Raw genomic sequence first — 20,782 nt, 5'->3', positions numbered from 1 at the left:
CTTACTTGAAGACCACCTCTAAGAAAGACAGCGGAAGCGTAGGTCGCCTCCCTTTCCGCTTGTTGTGTGGGCAGGGACCTTGCGAGTCGGAGGCCGCACTGGGAAAGGCCCAGCGCTAAGTGGAACGCACACGACGACAATATATGGTGTGTACGTAGGCTAGACGTGCTTTCCTGTTGATAGAGAAGAAAATCTATTATTATAAATAAATAATTTATGTTTCATTGCCCACGTAGTTTTTTAAATTGAAATGTATTGTTTTGAGGATAATAATTTTGTATTTTTTTATGTTAACAGCCATTCATATAAGAAATTATACTCATTACTACGGTTGGGAACGCTTAAACCAGTTGTAAATGTTGATGTCAGTATCCTATTAATACTAAGTTTAAAAATAGTAAAAAATATAATAAGTTAACATTAAAATCATTTAAGCAATGTTTAGAAATAAATTAAATTATTAAGCACTGAAAGTAATATATTTACTATTAAAACCAAAAGTATCAAACTTACTTCACAATGATGACTATGTATCTGCGTAGCATACATGCCAACACATTTATCAGTGATACGCGACAGATACGCAGCGTGGGGGGCGGTGCTCAACGCTGCGGTGGCATCGCGCCCGCGTAACTTGCGGACAAGCTCCACCGTGCTCGCGTTGTCACATTCAAATTTGTCCACGTCGTATACATATCCTGATACTACAATCCAGGATCCGCCTTCTCGAGTGTGGTTTTGTAGATCGCACCTGCGTTTTTAAAATTTATATATTTTAATGAGTTGAAATTTTTAAAATAATTTTAATTTAATGAGGAATAGACGCAATCATACATATGTATATTTAATATTTTCATTCTCTCGCCTTGGTGCACGCAAAGAGCCTCATTGAGTTTCGCCACTCAACACACAATGTTTCTAAAAAAGTGGGGGACAGAATTATCTGGATGGGAATGCAGTGTCTTTACACTAGATACCCAGGTTCCCTCTGCCTACCTTGCTGTGAATGGAATACAACGTGGGCCTAAAAAATGAAAGTACAACACGTACAAGTACAAGTACACCCACTTGATCCCACATTCATATCCAGGCACAAAAAAAATTCAACATAAAGAAACTACCCAATACAAAATAAAGTACCAATATACCTTCGTATAATACTAGTATTAGCCGCATGTTTCTTAGACATAAGTCCCGGCCAGCCCAACAAATCCGCGTCGAGCTTGGCGGCGGCGGGCAGAGCGCGGGCGGCCGCGTCGCACGCGCGCACCACGCGCACTATTGCGGGCATGCAGTCTGACAGTGCTATGGCGCAGCGGGCTGCGCACGCGCACACCCATATTGCTAGTTCACTCATTACTCGACCTGTCGTGGGGAAATTGTAAGAATAATATTTATTAATTGCGGATATTTTTTTACATTAAATTGCTAGCTTCCTGTAGAACTATTTTTGTAAATTTTATGTGAGTTGACTATTCAAAACTACTTGTAATGGCGTACAGAGTGTCCTAACACTAAGTTCTTAAGTTTCCTGTACCGACCCTGCTATGTGAGTATAGAGCGTAAAACTAAAAAGAAGACAAAAGAAACACTAATCTATATATATAAAAGGACTTGTCCTCACTGACTGAGGTAAGACGCACGCACAGCCGTAACCGCTGTGCGTAGAAACGTGAAACTTGGACAGATGTTTACTTTCGTAATCTGGACATCCACTAAGAAGGTATTTTGAAAAATTTTGACCCTAAAGAAGTGAAATAGGAATTGAAAGTTTGTATGGAAAAATCTTTAAAACACCACCGTTTATTATAAAATTTGAAATTTAGACTCTTAAAAATATTTCATTGAACACATGTTTCGTGGTTTATTAGAATACACCCCTAAATAAGCAAGCGAAAGCGCGTCCGCTAGTAGAACATATATAGCATAGATCGCAAGACCAATATAATATAGCATACCAACAATATCAGCCCTAATAAGATCGCACAACTCTTCAAGATGAGCATCATCAGCTCTTCTGACAGCCGCAGTGAAACAACTGAGCGTGGAGTGCACGTGGTCAGCGAGTAGGGCCGTGTAGTGCGCTAAGAGGGCGCGCACGCCACCGCGACTGCTGCGCCCGCCGCGCGACCACATCGCCTCGCTGAATAGTAGCCTGGGTAATGTCAAATATTATTTTTATTTTATGTTTTCCTTAGTATTTGTGTATTAAACTTGTGTTAAGGCTGTTGTGGTTTGGTGGTAAATAAATGCGTGTGATTGTAAACGGGACGGTTGTGAGATCGATTCGGAGAATAAAATGTTTAATATTAGTTACGTCACACAATACGCAATTGCTCCAGAATTCGGCGGAAAGTGGCGAATGAAAGAGTCTTAATAGTATTAAATAATTATATTTATATAATTGTGTACGGAAAAACTACACTTAGTTACTTAGAAAATATTTGAGATACGAGCGAAATACTAGAATGTTTATGTATTAAATGTTTGTGTTATTTATTACTAACCTTTGAAATCGTATGAGAAGATCACAACTTGGACTCACGGTATCATGACCTTTCAGATCATCAGTTTTGCTTGTGTCATCGTTTAATATTAAATTTATATGCATTTGTGTTTGACAACTTGTATTTTGTATCAAATGTTTAACCTGTTAAATATATAAAAAACATAAAAATACTCCATAATTAAACTTATTATATTATATATAGAAAAAATATGGTCATACATTATTTTGTATACATACCAAATGCATTAAAGGAACTGAAGTCCCACTATCACAGTTAGTAGCGTTATTATTTATTTGATATTCGTCGACACATGGGGCTATTAAAATAATAGTGAGAAAAATTATTAATAATAAAGAATAATATATGAAATATAATAATAATTATCATAATTAAAACCTGAACTTACCTTGAATAGTTTCTGGATCATCTGACATAGTTGTAGTCGGTACACCACGTTGTCCCGTCACAATATCAATCTGGTCATATTCACTAGAAATTATAAATATATCTTTTTCTATTAATTTGAATGTTTCGTCCATAATATTAGTTTCTAACTATATTTTTATTATTTTTTACCTAGTATTTACGCTACATTTCTGCAATATGTAAAGTAGTACATAAATATAAAGTAATTAATATTTTTTTATCTTTTTACTTACTCGTCCAATTGTAAATGGTTATATGAATCTGATGAGTGCGTTTGAAGTGCATTCCGTAATGCATCTCGAAGACCGCCGCCACCAAGTAAGGACCACACCAGTAACTCCGTCATGAAACGAGCACCTGTACTTGCTGGTGCTGACCCTGGGATATCAATAATTGGATGGCTTTTATATAAACTGCTTTCTTCTTTGATTTACATTTTTTTGTTAGGTACATACTTAAATTTTATAACTCTAATAAGAAAATATACTACCCAGGTAATTTATTCTATCATTATTCGCAATATTAATGCAACGATTATGGGTTCAATTTCCACCCGGGAGAATGAGTTATTTTCATTTTGCCGCTATGGTAAAAAGTTCAAGCTTCAGCTTTGTCTTCTTACGCCGCCACTCGACACACAATATCTCAACAATTGAAAAGTTTCACTTCTTCATGGTAACTCTTATGGATTATGGATTAGACTTCACAGATTTATTTATTTAGTTAAAGAATGCACTCATTTCCAAAACAAAATTACTTTGATTAGTTTAGTATGTTTAACCATTTCTTCTGAACTTTCTACGTCACAAAGTCACCCTGAAGTTAGCTGTAAGCGGCTGTTATTTGATATTTGATTCTAGAATTTATTTTACTTTCCAATAATTTCTTCCCAAGTGAACAATTAACAAAAACTCAGTAAACCTAATTTCTCAACAACCACGACATATCAACCGCACTGTACCATTATACTGTATTATACAACAGTTTTCACTATCAAAAACCAACCCTGAGGCAACAAAGCGATAAGATGCTGAGCGCGTATCTGCGGCGTGGGCAGCAGCAGCGGCCAGGCGGCGGCGAGCGCACGCTTGGCGGCTGCAGCGGCGCTCGCGCCCGCACGCCCCTCTACTAGCGCCACGAGCGCTGAGTGCACGCCCGCGCACCATGTGCGGCTGTCCGTGTCACTGCTCTCTTTGTCGCTGTTGGCGCATTGCCACGCGTGGACCTAGGGTTGTGGTTATATTAGTTTACGTTTACATGGTTATAATGTTTTCGTTAAGGTTCTCGTAGGAAATGAAATATTTATTTCAAATTTATATTTCTATTTCTTCGCTCTGGTGTCGAGGCAAAGAGCGGCGTTGTGTTTTGCCACTTAACACACAATGACTCCAAAATTCAGCGAAAACTCGGGAACGGAGTGTCAAAAAAACAGGCATATTTACTAAATACAGGTGTTATTTGGCGTAAGCAATTAGACAATAATTTCAATTCGTAAATTCTTTCACAGATTTTTTATAAAATTGTTAGAATTCAAAAATATGACTTACTTGTAACCTTAGGAGATTCAAACAAGAGATTGCTAGGCATTCATTGTCCTTTATGTTAGCAGTTCCACTTTGTTCCACCACTATTCTTAATAATCTTTCTAAAAACCTAAAAGTAATAACAAAATAAGTTTAATATTTTAGAATAATGAGCATTTGCTGTAATTTTTTTATTTCATGCTGTATCCCGCATACAGTAAGTAGGTAGAGGAAAACTAGTATTAACACATTGCGTTGCTCTCGCGGAACTCAACACCGCGATATATCTCGTTACAATAGTGAGGAAATGAAAATATTTGATTCGGCCGAGTGTGAATCGAGCCCAAAACATGGCATTTTGCAGCCATACATTGCGGCACGACAATTTTATTTTGTAGTTAATTTTCGCAAACAGGTAAAATAATTTCAAACAAATATACATACTTAAAAGTGTTATCTGACAAATCAATAACGAATGGTAGAGAAGATGGAAGGTCTCGTGGATTTTCTTCACTCCATGAAAATATTTGAGACGGACCACTTGCAACACCTAAAATTATAATATTAAGCTTTTAGATAATGCCCTAAAATAAAACAGCAATATTTTTCTTCACTAAGAACTATAGATTTTTAGGGAACAATATAAATATACATCTTTATTACCATTAGCTTTAAACGATGGATTAAAAACTTGTAAAGGCTGTGGTATTTGATTCAGTATCTGCGCTCGTTCCTGAGTGCCCCACGCGTACAACGTGCCTTCCGATGAAAGCGCGATACCGTGCGACACGCCGAGAGACAGATCGACTATTTTTATTCCTAAAGCAAAATATATGAGAATAATAAGTTAATAACTGTTAAAGAATAACATTTCACATGAGATTTTTAACTGGATTATTCGCGCATATTTTTCGTATTATGCATTTTTTTTTCACCTAAAACTTTGAAGTACCAAAGCCATCACACCAGAGGACAGGATACTGTCTGTCACCTCAATCTGCATGAATCCAGGATAGTACACGAGATAATAAAAGAATCTTTGAGGGTAGTTAAAAAATAATTGTGATAAACATTAAGTACGTACCATTAAGTGCCTCCACTAATTTTGGTATTTTAATTGACTCAATATTCCCATGGCCTAATCTGTAGTCATCACCTTTGCCCCATGTGTATACTTGACCACTGCAAAAATTTACAATGATAAAAAAATGTCTTTATTTATTTCAATCCTGTTTCTTACTTTTTGTACTTTATTAGATATATTTGTTTATTTTTTGAACTACTTCAGCTAGGGATAGTAAACGTTGGCAGTACCATAAAATACATATAAAAATATATAGTACATTACAAATTATCCAGTGTTTTAATATATAAAAACATTTAGAACCTATGTTTTACATAGATTTTAAACCACAGTCGTGTTTTTATTTTTGATTTCATAAAAAAACTAGCGGCAGACATTCTACCCAACATACCGACCGACCTGAAAAGTAGCGAAATAAATAATGTATTTTAAATTGTACGTCTTTATTTACCTTATTTCTAGATATCTTACAGTTTAGTGCTGTGTGTTTAGTCTATTACAACACCTCAGCGCCATCTACCGACTCCAATTATATTTAAGGCATTCAGGGGACCCATTGAAACATAAACACTAAATTTCATCTTAATCTGTTCCAAGTAAGATCACGAACACACGTAAAAATACTTATTTATATACATATTATATAAAAAACTATTATACTATATAATTAATATATCATCTATCCTCACCCATCAGTCAAAGCGGCGTGCCAATGCTCCCCTGTGTAAACTCTGGTTACTCGGAATGTGGAGAGCGCGGAGAGTGCGCGCGGTGTGCCCGCCTCGCTGTCGCCAAATACTTGCACGGCGCCCTCCCAGGTACAGCATAACGTTTGTCCTTCACCCCAGCCTATTGTAATAATGATAAACTTATTATCCTAGTATAGAAAAAATATACAAAATCTTGTAAAACTTAAATCAAATCTTGTAAAATGCAAAATCCGTGCCTACTGCATGGATTTTTTTTTAAGATTTTTGCGTTAAGGAATAAGCAACCATCTTTAAAAATCCGATTAATAATATTATATACTAGCGGCCCGCCCGCGGCTTCGCCTGCGTGAACTACGTTATTATTAATTTCTGTCTCCCTGAGTACCTATGTCCTATAAGTGACATTCCTGCAAAATTTGAGCATTCGTAGTAAAGAAGTTTCATACAAACTTTCAACCCCAAAAACAACCCCTTAGAAGTCGAATATTGCAAATTCCCGTCTTAGCGAGCACCTACGTCCTATAAATAGCTCCTATGCAAAATTTGAGATTCCTAGCTCTTGTAGTTTCTGAGGTTTCGTGATGAGTGAGTGACCTTTCGATTTTATATAATTACTAGCGGCCCGCTCGCGGTTTCACCCGCGTGAACTATGTTATTATTAATTTCTGTCTCCATGACTACGTCCTAGTGACGTCTATCACAAATTTGAGACTCCTAGCATTTGTAGTAACGAAGTTTCATACAAACTTTCGACCCCAAAAACAACCCCTTAGAAATTGAATATAGCAAATTCCCGTCTTAGCGAGCACCTACGTCCTATATGTAACTCCTATGCAAAATTTGAGATTCCTAGCACTTGTAGTTTCTGAGATTTCGTGATGAGTGAGCGACCTTTCGATTTTATATATATAGATAGACTAACGGCCCGCTCGCGGTTTCACCCGCGTGAATTATGTTATTATTAATTTCTGTCTCCATGACGACGTCCTAGTGACGTCTATGCAAAATTTGAGACTCCTAGCATTTATAGTAACGAAGTTTCATACAAACTTTCGACCCCAAAAACAACCCCTTAGAAGTCAAATATTGCAAATTCCCGTCTTAGCGAGCATCTGCGTCCTATAAGTAACTCCTATGCAAAATTTGAGATTCCTAGCACATGTAGTTTCTCAGATTTCGTGATGAGTGAGTGACCTTTCGATTTTATATAAATAGATATATATAGATGATAAGGGCGACATGGCGTCGCATCATATAATATATGGTTCGCATTTCATCCCCACCTCCATTGTAATAATACAAACGGGAACGTTTAATTCCGCCAATTCACACAATATCCCTGAAACTGTGCAGAAAATGGGGGAACAAAGTGTTAACACTAAGTTTCCTATCTACCATTCTATATTATAACACAAAAAACTAAATAGTACATTACCAAGAGCAACATCTATAATCCGTTCAATATTGTGCGCGTTAAACGACACCGGCTGAGGAGTGAGGCAGCTCTCTATGGTGCCGTGTCCGAGGCGGCCGTGCGCGCCGCGCCCCCACGTGTAGAGGGCGCCACGGGAGGTTATCACCGCACTGTTTATATTTCAAAATAAATGTTATATTATATACCAATATAATGTTAAAATCATACATCATGTTACTTGACAGCCAAAGAATCTTCAAGTCCAAATCTACAAATACTATTTAACGTGTAAAATATTTTAATTTATATATACGTCATATAGATGTAGTATTTATACATATTGATTTAATTACCCAATTATATTTCGTCATGATTTGAAACAAAAAAGGAGCATTAATTATTTGATTTCAACATTAAAATATTTACATTACACCATAATTGTAGGTGATTTAATATCATTTATATATATATAGCTATTTGATGATAAATTACTGTCGTTATATTTTTTCATTTTTGATTTTTTGGGTTTTTGTGTAGGAAAATAATGAAAAAAGCATTTATGTATGTATATATTATTATTTATGTATAAAAAAAACGAAAAAAGCAAAAATTTTAAAGACTCATGTTTTCAAAACGAAATTGGAACAATATACTACGAGCATAACAAAAGCCTCCCAAACAACATAAAAACCCACACCCCACACAAACACACCTGCACGCGTGCCCAGCAGCGACACCCACCACCTCGTGGTGTGCGAGGTGATGGAGAGGTTGTGGGGCGTCCCTCGAGGCCGTGTCGCCATGGCCGAGGCGACCGTCGTCGCCCACGCCCCACGACCACGCACCGCCGCAGGACGAACGGCAGAGATAGTGTCGGCCGGTTGGGTGGGAAGCTACTTGAGTTATTGATTTGTTTTCTAGACCTGTGGATATTTTTGTGTAAATAGTGGGTGTAAATAGTTTTTGTGTAGTGGTAAGATAAAGAGTTAGACAAATAGTATAGAGATAAATTTCAATAGATGTAAATTAATTATTAAATAATTGTAAATGTTACTCTGATAAAGATATAAAGAGATAAAGAGCAGTGTTGAACCTTCTATTTTACTACCGCGAAAAAAAAAATCAAACCTGGAACAAGATGCGATGTCATAGTGTCGTACGGCAACGTGTACACAACCCCATCGTGAGTCAATAGCAGCGCTAGTTTCTCGGCACACGCTATCTGTTGGATCCTTAGACTACCTAATTGCAAGAGACCTGACCCTACTGATACCACTTCTTGCGCTGATTCAGTGCACTATAAAAATAAAAAATACCGTCATATTAAAAAAAATAATATGATTTACTTTCATTGTTAAATTTTAAAAAAACGAGGATATACAATATGCTTACTGTAACAAATCCTTTCAATGGCGGTAATAAAGGAGCGCCAAGTCGATCCATATGGCAGAGTAAAGCGATGCCTGCCTTTTTCACACTCATGAGTCCATCACCACTTGGTATATTTAATTCTCTAGAAAAGAAACAAATTACAATTAACATCTATACACTCATAAAGTGACTAATAAGATTAACTAATTAATTCTTTAATATTGCATTGTGGGAACAACTTTGTAAATCATTATATTCCATTACATTGTAAAGGAAAAAAAAAATATCAAATTCTTTACACTGTATCCCGTATACAGCAGATTAGGCAGCAGAGTAGGCACCTTTCACACTTTCCGCCGAACTTTTCGAGGTATTGAGCGTTGAATAGCGGAACTCAACGATGGGCTTTAGAAATGAAAATATTAAGAAATAATAATTCATTTCCTTGAGTGGGTATCGGTGGTTACACTCTAAGGAGAATCCTTGTGCCCCTGCGCTATGACAGGCTCAAAATGTGGAGGTTACATTTTATTTAAAAAATGCTTATAAAATGACATACTTGAGATATACTTCAGTTGGATTATTCTCAGATGTTGATTCACTGTTGACTATTGGATTAGGAGCGGTTACTTTAGCCATCCGTCTTAGAAACGGACCTAATGGTGCTGTGCATTCTTCTAATACGATTCTGAAATTGTTTCATATTTGGTACATAAACAACACTTTTATCAGAAATATAACCTTATACAGTTATAAAATAATATAAAATATATATATATTGCAGATATAAAGAATATCTCACCTATTATCTGGTTGCCGTTTCTGCTTAGGAGGTAAAGTGACAAGGACGTCAGCTGCTTTTAACAATGCGGGTAGTTCAGCGCGTCGGGCGCACAGCTCCACCCAAACACAAAGAGACGTACGCCAGTCACCCTGTGGCACGTTGCAACCTACTTCCCTGTTATCGGTTATACAATTTTAATATTTAACCAAAGAACGGAATATGTTTCTTTTTTTTCTGCTTCACGCAGTATCCCGCATATACCCTGCTATATTGCCTAAGGAACCCAGTGTTAAGGCACTCTGTTCCCCAATGTCAGCGTTTTGCTTTGGTACCAGAACGAAAAAATTTAAATATTAATAATGCAATCCCCCACGAGTGAGGATCGACCCCCACTACCGTTCACACGAATATATTTGTTTCATTTATCTACTTTAACAGATATCAATTATTATTATTATTCTTATTTTAAGTGGTAATTTTATTTTAACTGATAAAATATTAACACAAGTCTATCCGCGATCACAAGTACTCGTAATATCGTAATAAAAACTCACACAGCAAAAATAAATCTAATACATCTTTAAAATTGATCTCATAGAAATAATCAGTAAAGTTGTATATTAAACAAATATTTAATGCAAAAACTTACCCCGCAACAACTTGGTGCAAAAATTTCGCAGCACTGTCCACAACTTCAGCCCAAATTTTCTGAGACCGAGGAGCCTGTTGAGCTATTGAATTTTGCTGTCCCCCTCCTGCATATAAAGCAGCGTCGGGCAACGCTCGTACTGCATCTAGGGCATCCCGTAGTAAAGCCGAACAGACATCTGCGTCTTCCCCACAACGCCACGCACGTCTTACTAGGGATAGGGCGAGACGTAAGGCAGCTCGGGCGCCTACTCGTGCTAGACCAAACGCGCTAAAAACAACAATTATAATAATAATAATAAATTATTGTTATTTTTAAACGATCATGTTAATTGGTTTTGTGTAGTATGAAGAAAAAAACGAGAATGATGTCATATATTTTTAACATGTTCTGTCATCAAACAAAAACAATTCCTTGTCTATCCCAGAACAATGAGGCCAAAATTTTGCCAATAGTAGGACTGTTCGTAAATTCTGTTCAACGCTTTAGCATCGTGGTAGTGACAATGGTAACTTGATGACAAAAGTAATATGGATGGAGATTGAAATTACTAAACAATAGAACATATCCTGTTCATAATTCTTTGATACCTTAGGAATCAGTTTAAATTAATTGGATTCAGTTAAAATTACAAATTTACAATCAGAAAGAGGATAAGTTTCACAGCTCAATCAACCCATTTTAAATTCAAACTCTATTGCCCAAGTTTTGCTAGACATTAAAAAATATTTCTTTAGTGGACATTTTTTTCAAGCAAAAGTACAGTGGACCTGCAGTAATCCAAACAGGAAACCAAAACAATGTTGAAAAAATGTTTTATAGGGTGATGTTGGATTATAATTACCACACTATAAAATTGATTGAATTGACACTACAAATAATTAGGTATGTATTTGTATAAAATTGTTTATAAAAAATGTCCTGCTGAGTTTCTTGCGCTGGTTCTTAGGTCTGAGGCATTAACTTCAGTGAACTGGTGGTAAATTGTTTGATGTTAAAAAAAAAAAAATAAAGCAGTAACTTCTTATTTTGAATAAAAATTATTTGACTTTGACTTTATTGACTATATTGGATTCTTATGTATCATATTCAGCACATAACAAATTACTACTTGTGAACAGAACTACCAAATCAAGTGTAAATGTGAATAAATGTTATATGATTGGCACTATTTAAAATAAATATTAAAAATCCTCTAAGATTTTTTGTTCTAGCTGTAGATTATTTGACTATTCAAAATTACTGAGTTAAGAAAAAGCAAAATTGTAAAGAATTTAATAATTTTAAGTGTAACTTTAATATGAAAAAATATTACATACCTCTCAGAATCTTCAGTGTGTTCCTCACTTTCTTCTTGAGTTTCACTTGATAGGTCCACTTGCTTATTTAATGTAGTAACCACATTGCTTAGAGCTCTGTTGCTAACACCATGAGGTGGTTTCTTTTCAAGTGGAACTTTCTTCACATCTTTATGATTATTTTGGTCCCTAGAAAAATTGTAACATTTTGTTAACCACTACTAATTAGAAAATTATAATTTTAAATGAAAATTTTCTTACCTTATCACAGCTACAAGATGTCTATGACAGAGCACAATGAGGCGGCGTATTTGGGATATAAATGGGCAACTGACTGCAGTGTTTACGGCTCTCACACGCTGCTCCCATACAAGAGCATCCATTAAATTTTGTAAACATTCTGGACCTGATATTTATCAATTAATGTATGTTATATTTGTTAGTCTATAGGATTGAATTTCCAAGTTTATAAAATAAAATTTCAAAACACAGAAGAGCATCAAAAGTAATTTTTGAATATGAAGTATTTACAGTACTTACTACACCACTGGTAGATAAATAGCAGTATAATAATCTTATTGTTTATTTTAATTTTAAATTAAAAAAACACAATATGAAAGAATCATATTATATAAAAAAGACAAGTGTATCTTAGAATAAGAAAAAAGAAATCACCTGGATCTAGTTTCCATTTTATATCATCTATAACCTGGAGAGAGGGCTGTGGTGCAACAATTTTAGATTGAATAGAGGCACGTAATTCTTCTTCAGTGGAAAGAGTAGTGCAAGGTGCGCATGCGCAACCCGAATGTGGACCACAAAGACCATCACAACAAGTACATGTCAAAATCTAAAAAGTACATTATTGGCAGTTACAGAAATATCTAAATATAATTTTATTTATTGAAAAGATTTTATTTTATTTTAATTTTACAAAACTTACTCTCAGACCACAATAATATTTTCCACTGTCTCCGAGTTTAGCAGTAATTCCAGCCCCATTAACCAGCCCATTTCTTGCGTCAAAATATATTTCTCTATCTTGTAATAGGCTATTAAACATAGAACATAATGCCTCTGGATCATGAAGAGCCTCTTGTAAGTCAGGATTAAGCCATTTGGAGTCTAAATGTTGTTGCGGGCGAAATATGAAATCGTCCTGCTCCTCAGGGACAGACATTTTCACCACCGGTTGGTTTAACACATTGATGACATCGTGCGCACATAAATTTTCTGTCAGGAAGCATTTAAGCAAATAATATCATATAGGACTTTGTAAAAAGAGCATGACAGAACTATTTTAAATTATAACAAGAAGATAATTGCTTCAATCAATCGGATGCAGAAACGAAACATCAAACAATCGGTCTTATGTCAAAATTTGACGTTCCATTATAACTAACAAATTATTAAATAGCATATTTATAATGAAATTAATTTATAAATATTATGCTTATATAATTAATATACATTTAAAAGAAGTATTCTCAATCTTTAAAAGATATTGGTTTAATACCAATCCATTAATTTACTTGTATATAGTTTATCTCAAAAGTTTTATTTTAAGACGAAAATGTTTCTGTCATTAGTCAATGCACAAGTAATAAATATAAAAATTCACAGATTATAACATAAATAAACCTGCATGTTGTTAAGGCGTGATGTGTTGTAGTAAAATTGTCTTTATTAAAAGTTAAAAAGACAATACAGTGATTCCCTCCATGGATACAGATATTCTGGCCGAATATCAGGGGTGTCTGTACGGTAATTACCAAATCCTTGTTGTTTACATTATGTCCGGCTGATTACAAAAATAAAGTGCAATATGCATGTTTGTTCATAATGAAACAACAAATGCTAGACTAGTTGACCTTCAGGTTAACAAATCTTTAAGTAACACTTTATTTATTAGTTGCCAATAAATACACTTTCGATTTTTAATAAGCATACTTACTAGATGAGGCATGCTATTATTTGAACAAGTGTATGTTGCACATTATACGTCTTATATAAATACCCTTGGAATAGTATAAATAAATAATTATTAAACATAGAAATTTTCTTTAGATGAAGATCTTCTAGACCAACTTACACAAGAGTACAATGAACAATCTTGGTTAGGTGCCACAGATGCATCTCCTAGTCAAATCCTAGCGGATGCTGGTCTAGTACCAGTAATATCTCCAGTACAAAGTGTTAAATCTTCATCCAATGAAAGCAGTAACTCTGATTCTGGCAGTGATGATGATTCAAAAAAGTGAGTTCACATATTATATACTTTACTATCTTAATCCCGATTACATTGATATAATTTAATAAAATATAAGTGACTGTTATGAAAAACTAAAAAGTATTATTTACAGTAGTTCATGCTCTTCATCTGCAAGACATTTGTCACAGTCACCACTTGACTGGAACTTTCAAAATGAACCCACCAATCAGTTGAAATTAGAAGATGTTGAACTCTTTCTTCAAAAAACAGGTTTATACTTCTTTATAAATGTATTATAAATTGTTTGTTATGTATTGTTAGTATTTTTAAACTTATTATTTTTTATAGTACCAGATAATATAATTTCAAAGAGTTGTGAAATACCAGCAAATAATAAAGTTTTGGATAAAACTTGCCATGTCATGACGATAGAGAATGGTATTATCAAGGTAATTATAATTAAATTTGACTCCATATTACATACATTATAATTGTATACATATTAGTCTATATTGAAAATCGAAATATACTCTACAGGTAAAGAAAAATGACTGTCAGCGAAATGTTATACATAAAGTAAATACTAAAATAGAAGGTATAAACCACTTTTTATCAGTGTGACTGTGGTAATGGTTACTTAGAAAGTTTATTTAATGACCTGATCATTTACAGATACAAATATCCATGTTCCTAATCAATTTTTTAATGTTGTCAATGAAAATTTTATAAATGGTATTAAAAAGGATGACGATAATAATTGCATTGAGAGGAGGTTGCCAAGAATTTTAAAACCTGTAGCAGCTTTGACAAAACCAAATATTGTATTGCCAATTAAGAGTACAAAAGATGGCAAGGTGTCCATTACACCATTGCCACAAAACAATCCCACACCAATTTCTAATAACTGTTACCAAATTGAGGTAAATTAAAAAATATATCACAAATATTTTTAAGTTATTGTTTCGTATAATAAGCCCATATTTAAGATAAAAAATATAGTAATTACTTTCTTAAGTATTATATGTTTATTATTTTTCAAACTAAAAAATTATAATAATATTTTAAATTTTCTATATAAATGTCAACTTTGTTTTAGACTGCACCACCTCCAAGAAATATAGTAATAAGCCCAGGGCCTGATGTACATCAAACTTCTAACAAAATACAAAGTGTGAAAGATGAACCAAGTATTCCCATCATGGACTTATCAAGATACACTGAAGCCGAAATAAGAGCTATAAAAAAACAGCAAAGAATGATAAAAAATCGGTAGGAATTTAAAAAAAAAATACTTTTTTCACTCTGTATCCTGTATAAAGCAAAATAGGGAAAGGGAACTTCTTTTTATTTTTCTAGTCTATATTATTTTTTCGTCATTATGTCTGCATTGACAAAGTTTTTGTAATTGGCAAGTTTTTATGGTAGTTGATAACTACTTAAGTACTTATGTTATCAATTTATTTCACATTATTTATCACAATATTAAGCCTTACTTATGGTATTTTTGATATTACAATAAATATTGTTGGTTGCATAAGTTATCTTATTTATTTTTATTTGGATCACTTTAGGTCCAAACAGCATTTAACATTTTTTTTATACAGGGAATCTGCATGTCAATCTCGACAAAAGAAAAAAGAATATGTAACTGCTTTGGAACAGCAACTGCTTGAAGCGCATCAAGAAATTGCTAGGTTACGTCTAGAAAATAAGTTGCTACGAGACCAATTGACATCTCAAGGGAGATCACGAAAGGTATGTTTGTAGGTTCAATATTTAAATTAAAAGGTACATATTATTAGAATATATAAAATTATTATTTTTTAACAATAACATTGGTTTTACATTATTACCAAGATCATGAAATTGAGAGCGATTTATAAATACGGAGCTTAGCGGATGCAAATATTTTACATATTATAAGACAAGCCTTGTCTTATAATATGTAAAATACTACCTTTCCGGCTGTAAAACATTTAAATAACACATAAAGTATTTAGTTCACGCTCGTTAAGATATGCAAATTACAATCGTTCCATACTTGCTTGTATAATGCCATCTACATATGTAACATTTGAAATAACATTTTAGTTTTTGCCTGAATACATTAAATAATTAAGTACTTAAAGACAATGTTAGTTGACCCAGACGTTGTGTCTTTTTTAACTTTACGCTGTATCTTGCATATGCTATGCTATATGCTATAAGCATATTAGGGTAGGCAGAGGGAACCTAGTTTTAAGACACTCTCTCGCTTTCCGCTAAATTCTCGAGACATTACGTGTTGAGTGGCAGAACTCATAGCCGCGCTCTTGACTTGGTTCCGAGGCAGACTGAAGAAGTGAAAATATTAAATCCCCGAGTGGGAATCGAACCCACAAACGCCACGTTACAGTTACACACTTTCTCATTTAACGATTACTTTAATTTTATGATACCTACTCAATTTTTACCTTATCAGTTGCCATTTTATTTTTCCTATAAAATTTACTAAACAACTATTTTGAATTTTAACGAATTTGAGTTTTGTTTAAATAAAAGATACAAAAACTATTTAAAATTTTATGCTTTTTAGATACCTCGCTTGGACTCTTCAATTTTAATACCCAAAAAGAATATAGCCGTTATCTTTGCTATGGTGTTTATGGTATCTCTGAATTGGAATTTTTTAGGGTAAGTTCAAACTTCTTTCACTTTCTTTGCTCAACGAGTGCGTTTATACAACATCATGGACGAAGATAAGAAATTAAATAACCATAAATATATATGGAATATATAATAATCGACCGGGAAACACAGTAAAAACAAATATTATTTAAACTTTTCCTGCATAGTAAAGTAGGCAGACGTAGTTGATGACATAGTTTCAAAACATTTCCTCTGAATTTTTGTGACATTGCTAGTTGTGTGGTGGAACTTAACAACAATGAACAAGAAAAAAATGAGATATAACCATTCCCCCAATTGGGCAAGCAATCGACAACCATCGTATTTATATTCCACGCTGTCCCACTGCGCCTCTCCGGCCTTACTAGTATAAAATTTTGGATAGATGCTATTTATATACCCAACTTTGACATTCAACAAGAAGTGGCTTACATTTCCTCATCATCAGACTTTAGGAGCCGCGTGACACAGGCTATCTCCCCTAATTCATGTAAAATATTTATTAATTTCAGATGGAATACAAGAACGTATAGTGCGCCAAGTGCTACTCACGTGAGTTCACGACATCTGTTATGGTCTGATGAAACCAAAGATGCAATTTCAACTGGTAATTTAATAATTTTACTTTATTTATTTATACTACATAGGCCGACGGGCTCAAGGGTGTGACTGTAACGCGACGGTTGTGAGTTCGCTCAACTCGCAACACCTTGAGAACTTCGGCGGAAAGGGTGAAATGATCTTAACAGTAGGTTCCCTCTGCCTACCCTGCTATATAGCAAAATGCAGGATACAGCGTAAAGCTGATTTACTTACTATGTAGGAATATAGTTTTATATGCTTATCTGCTTAACGTAATTAGATATTGGAAAACATGTACCTACCATACATAACAATCACACTAAATTAAACGAGGAATAATTGTTTCTTCTTTTAGTAAGAGTAATATAATTGTATAAATATTATTATTTAGTAGAACATTCGAAATTTAGAACCATGCATAAATCAACAATTTTATATTTTGCGTGTGTTAGGTTTACTACAATTTATTTGTCTTTTTAGATTATGATTCATTTAATCGAAGTACTGAAGGAGTTGACTGTCAAAATGCTACATTAAATGATATTACTAAAATAAATCAGACCGAGAGTATTCGAATAGTTGGAGAGCTAAAACGGTGGATTGGAGGTGGGAAGACGTTGAATTGGACTAAAACACCAAGAAAGAATAAAGTGTACTTGGACGAAGAACAAATAACTGGTAATAAATGTTTAAAAGCTAAATAAAGATCTATTATATTTTTTTTCTCATTATTTTTGTAATTGGATTTTTTTTTCATTTGTTTTAGGTGGACTATTGGAAACATATAGGCTTTTTAATAAACTAAACCTAGACAACAGTATCATCGATATACCTACAAATAAAAATGGTAGAAACGTTCGAGATAAATCGCGCCTAAAAAAGTTAAGACGAAACGGACAGACGGACAAAGATATATTTTCGGATAGTCCAATGTATTATGAAAGGTTATATCACAACCCATTAAGAAAATCTGTTGATGAATTGAATATGGGTGATTTTGGTGAATGGAATGCTTTGCTTCAAGCTTTGCATAGAAGGGACGATACTTTCTATGTAGTGGGTGTTGGAAAAGGAGAACATTTGTTGTTGCCAGCTGTAAAACACAATGTGACTAGACCACCCAAAATGGCGCTGATCTTACCAGCAAGATCTGGTAATGGTAAGTTTCATTTATATTATTATAATTTTGCAAAAAAATCAGAACTAAGAATAAAAATTTCATTAAAAAACAAATATCTTAAACTTTCATCTAATATCTAATATTTACAGATTCTCTACTAAATGGTCATGTGACCCTTATGCAAATTGACTGTTCGGTCGTAAACACAACCCTAGTCAAGCTTAAGTCAAATGATTTACCAGAAAGCTTAAGAAAAACAAATCATATTGATAACAAACCCACAAATATGAATCCTAAACCTGAAAATAGAAGTATGAAATTAAAAAATGAATCTAGTCCAGGTGACACAGCGTATAATACAAGTAACAACTTGTCCAATGTGGTTAACTACAACAAAGACGATTTAGGTGATATAGATAAGAATGACTTATTCACACAATATTTATTATCTAAATCGCGAAATGCGAAGCACGACCCAATAAAAATGACAAATGTAGAATTAAGTGAAAACAATAAAATAAAACCAATAATTTAGACTATAAATGTAATTAGTATACCTTGGTATATATTGATATTCCATATAAACAAAATGATGTCATCAATTAGGCTCTATACAAATATTGACAAGAATTTTGAAAAACTTTTATATAAATTCATTGTTACGTAAAAATATTTTGGAGGCAGAGGAGGCCATTTGCACTCATTTGCAATTTGGTAATACCATTTCACAATAACCGATATACAGTGGTAAATGTAATCCTATTAGTATGGAATTGCTTAAAAAATACATTTTAAATACTTATGTTATGGGTTTCCTCACTTTGTGATCATTCATTTAAGTTTAACAATGATTAAAAATTCAGTGTAGGTAAACAATTTTATATTAATAATTATTGAATTTAAATGATATAATTTCTTATTTATGTAATAAATGTTAAGGATTAATATATAATATTCCTTATAATTTATAATCAAATGTTGATTATACATATTATTATTATTATGATATGACATGACATTATAATTTTTAAACACAACATATACATAGGATCTCATAATAATTATTTAAACTAATATAATATCTATAATATTAAGATATTTACGGCGGCAATAATTCATAAGACATATTTAGTATTTTACTATTATATCTTATGTCAATTTAAATACTGTTCGCGAGGTGTAAGCTAATCACCAAAGTAGAGCCGGAATTTTTTTTTTATTAATAGTAAATTTATTAATACGAACTTTTTCTTTGACTACTTTTGCTACCAGTACAAGAAGTGAAGTTACATTACTAACGAACTTACCGGCAGCCAAAAAGTAGTATTAACTGATTTTAACTAAGCAAGGGATGCACAGTTTAAGCTGTCGCACACCAACACTATCTGTATTCACTCGTGCAAATGCAAAGCTCAGCTTAGGCCTCGCGGACTGTACAAGGAAATGAAGATAGTTGACAATATTGTCAACATTCGTTTTTATAAATTTAGGTAAAACAATATTTTATACATTTATAAGATATATTTTAAGAAAAACAATAGTTACATGCCAACCTAAAGCAGATATGTAAGATAAATTGTAAACTATAGTTTACAAAATCATGTCTGTTTGGTGGCTGTTTTGTTTTGTGTTGATATTTTAAAAGTAAATGTTATATATTAAAAAACTACAGTACGGTCGACGAGCCCTGGCTGCGCAGATATTTTGCGCAGTTTTAGAATTTTTCATACTTTCGATTTCTTTCTTTCCAAATGAACTATGCCCAAAGTTTAGAAAGTATAACTTCGATCTTCTTCGATCGTCGATCGTACTGTACTGCGTTGCATAAATATTTTTATCAATTAGATTTTTGTTATTGTTTTGTTTAAAATTTTGTATTATATTTTGTAATCTATTACACCTACATTATCGTAATATTCGTATATTAATTACACAATTACATATTTTGTTACTTAATTTATCTTTGGCTAATACAATAAAAATTGGTTTATTTATATATTCCATATTTGTTTTATTTCTTAATCGCAAGAGTAGTTTTTTTTTAGCTTTAGTTCATATATTACCCGACTTCAGTGATTTGAGGAGCCCCTCTTTTTAATGACCTACTAAGGAAGGTTCCTTTACACATTTTAATTCGAACCTGTTAAAATTTTATTATTTAGACAAATGTGTGTAAATCTATAATGGCTTCCGTTTTTAAACGGTTTTATTCACTATTAAGTCAATGAACCCTGAAAGTTATAATTGGTGGGTATTCTAACAGAATCTGTTTACATATCTAATTATTTCGTTAACATACGTAAACTTTTCCAACGCCTTTTTTACAATAAATTGAAATTGTTAAAGTCAGTTGTGTTCAACTGGTACGTTAGAAAAAGCTATTAAGAACTAAAGAATCGAACCGAAATGATAAATTTAGGAAAAGAGAAATA

General features: G+C 33.4%; 2 protein-coding genes across 5 annotated transcripts in view; one reads left to right on the top strand and one right to left on the bottom strand.

Moving 5' to 3' along the window:
• The window catches only part of HERC2 (E3 ubiquitin-protein ligase HERC2), a 48,762-nt gene extending 35,638 nt beyond the window's left edge, over positions 1 to 13,124 (bottom strand). The window contains exons 1-25 of the mRNA XM_085192591.1: positions 12,713 to 13,124; positions 12,445 to 12,619; positions 12,031 to 12,175; positions 11,791 to 11,958; positions 10,472 to 10,741; positions 9,841 to 9,996; positions 9,598 to 9,726; positions 9,060 to 9,180; positions 8,796 to 8,964; positions 8,380 to 8,590; positions 7,689 to 7,837; positions 6,233 to 6,392; positions 5,544 to 5,641; positions 5,123 to 5,278; positions 4,904 to 5,009; positions 4,484 to 4,589; positions 3,942 to 4,161; positions 3,170 to 3,314; positions 2,917 to 2,999; positions 2,747 to 2,826; positions 2,508 to 2,650; positions 1,959 to 2,155; positions 1,149 to 1,365; positions 514 to 751; positions 6 to 173 (exon numbers count right to left, since the gene is read on the bottom strand). Of these exons, the coding sequence (XP_085048717.1) occupies positions 6 to 173; positions 514 to 751; positions 1,149 to 1,365; positions 1,959 to 2,155; positions 2,508 to 2,650; positions 2,747 to 2,826; positions 2,917 to 2,999; positions 3,170 to 3,314; positions 3,942 to 4,161; positions 4,484 to 4,589; positions 4,904 to 5,009; positions 5,123 to 5,278; positions 5,544 to 5,641; positions 6,233 to 6,392; positions 7,689 to 7,837; positions 8,380 to 8,590; positions 8,796 to 8,964; positions 9,060 to 9,180; positions 9,598 to 9,726; positions 9,841 to 9,996; positions 10,472 to 10,741; positions 11,791 to 11,958; positions 12,031 to 12,175; positions 12,445 to 12,619; positions 12,713 to 12,949 (4,047 nt within the window). The 5' untranslated portion in view covers positions 12,950 to 13,124. The remainder of the gene's footprint in view (positions 1 to 5; positions 174 to 513; positions 752 to 1,148; positions 1,366 to 1,958; positions 2,156 to 2,507; positions 2,651 to 2,746; positions 2,827 to 2,916; positions 3,000 to 3,169; positions 3,315 to 3,941; positions 4,162 to 4,483; positions 4,590 to 4,903; positions 5,010 to 5,122; positions 5,279 to 5,543; positions 5,642 to 6,232; positions 6,393 to 7,688; positions 7,838 to 8,379; positions 8,591 to 8,795; positions 8,965 to 9,059; positions 9,181 to 9,597; positions 9,727 to 9,840; positions 9,997 to 10,471; positions 10,742 to 11,790; positions 11,959 to 12,030; positions 12,176 to 12,444; positions 12,620 to 12,712) is intronic.
• A 250-nt stretch (positions 13,125 to 13,374) lies between these two features.
• Atf6 (bZIP_ATF6 domain-containing protein ATf6) lies at positions 13,375 to 20,351 on the top strand. 4 transcript variants are annotated; one of them, XM_085192585.1, is made up of 13 exons: positions 13,375 to 13,533; positions 13,837 to 14,026; positions 14,136 to 14,251; positions 14,330 to 14,430; positions 14,519 to 14,576; positions 14,654 to 14,901; positions 15,078 to 15,250; positions 15,586 to 15,736; positions 16,557 to 16,654; positions 17,161 to 17,255; positions 17,711 to 17,908; positions 17,997 to 18,389; positions 18,500 to 20,351. In XM_085192585.1, the coding sequence occupies exons 1-13, from the start codon at positions 13,491 to 13,493 to the stop codon at positions 18,883 to 18,885; spliced, it is 2,250 nt and encodes a 749-aa protein (XP_085048711.1). In that variant the 5' UTR covers positions 13,375 to 13,490; the 3' UTR covers positions 18,886 to 20,351. The 4 variants fall into 4 exon arrangements, with proteins under 4 accessions (XP_085048711.1, XP_085048710.1, XP_085048713.1 ...); XM_085192584.1 differs by having other exon boundaries at positions 14,133 to 14,251; XM_085192587.1 differs by lacking the exons at positions 14,519 to 14,576; positions 14,654 to 14,901.
• The last annotated feature ends 431 nt before the right edge of the window (positions 20,352 to 20,782 follow it).

The sequence above is a fragment of the Heliconius melpomene genome, chromosome 11 (assembly GCF_056956725.1).
Source record: "Heliconius melpomene rosina isolate 202511_hmr_F chromosome 11, ASM5695672v1, whole genome shotgun sequence".
NCBI lineage: Eukaryota > Metazoa > Arthropoda > Insecta > Lepidoptera > Nymphalidae > Heliconius > Heliconius melpomene.
This window is presented reverse-complemented; position numbering and strand designations above follow the sequence as displayed.

Bases quoted from the DNA above. Each gene is read 5' to 3' on its own strand.
- Atf6 (XM_085192584.1), top strand. From the start codon at position 13,491: ATGGATACAGATATTCTGGCCGAATATCAGGGGTGTCTGTACG. The intron at 13,534-13,836 runs GTAATTACCAAA...AATTTTCTTTAG, and splicing joins ATATCAGGGGTGTCTGTACG to ATGAAGATCTTCTAGACCAA. The intron at 14,902-15,077 runs GTAAATTAAAAA...ACTTTGTTTTAG, and splicing joins ATAACTGTTACCAAATTGAG to ACTGCACCACCTCCAAGAAA.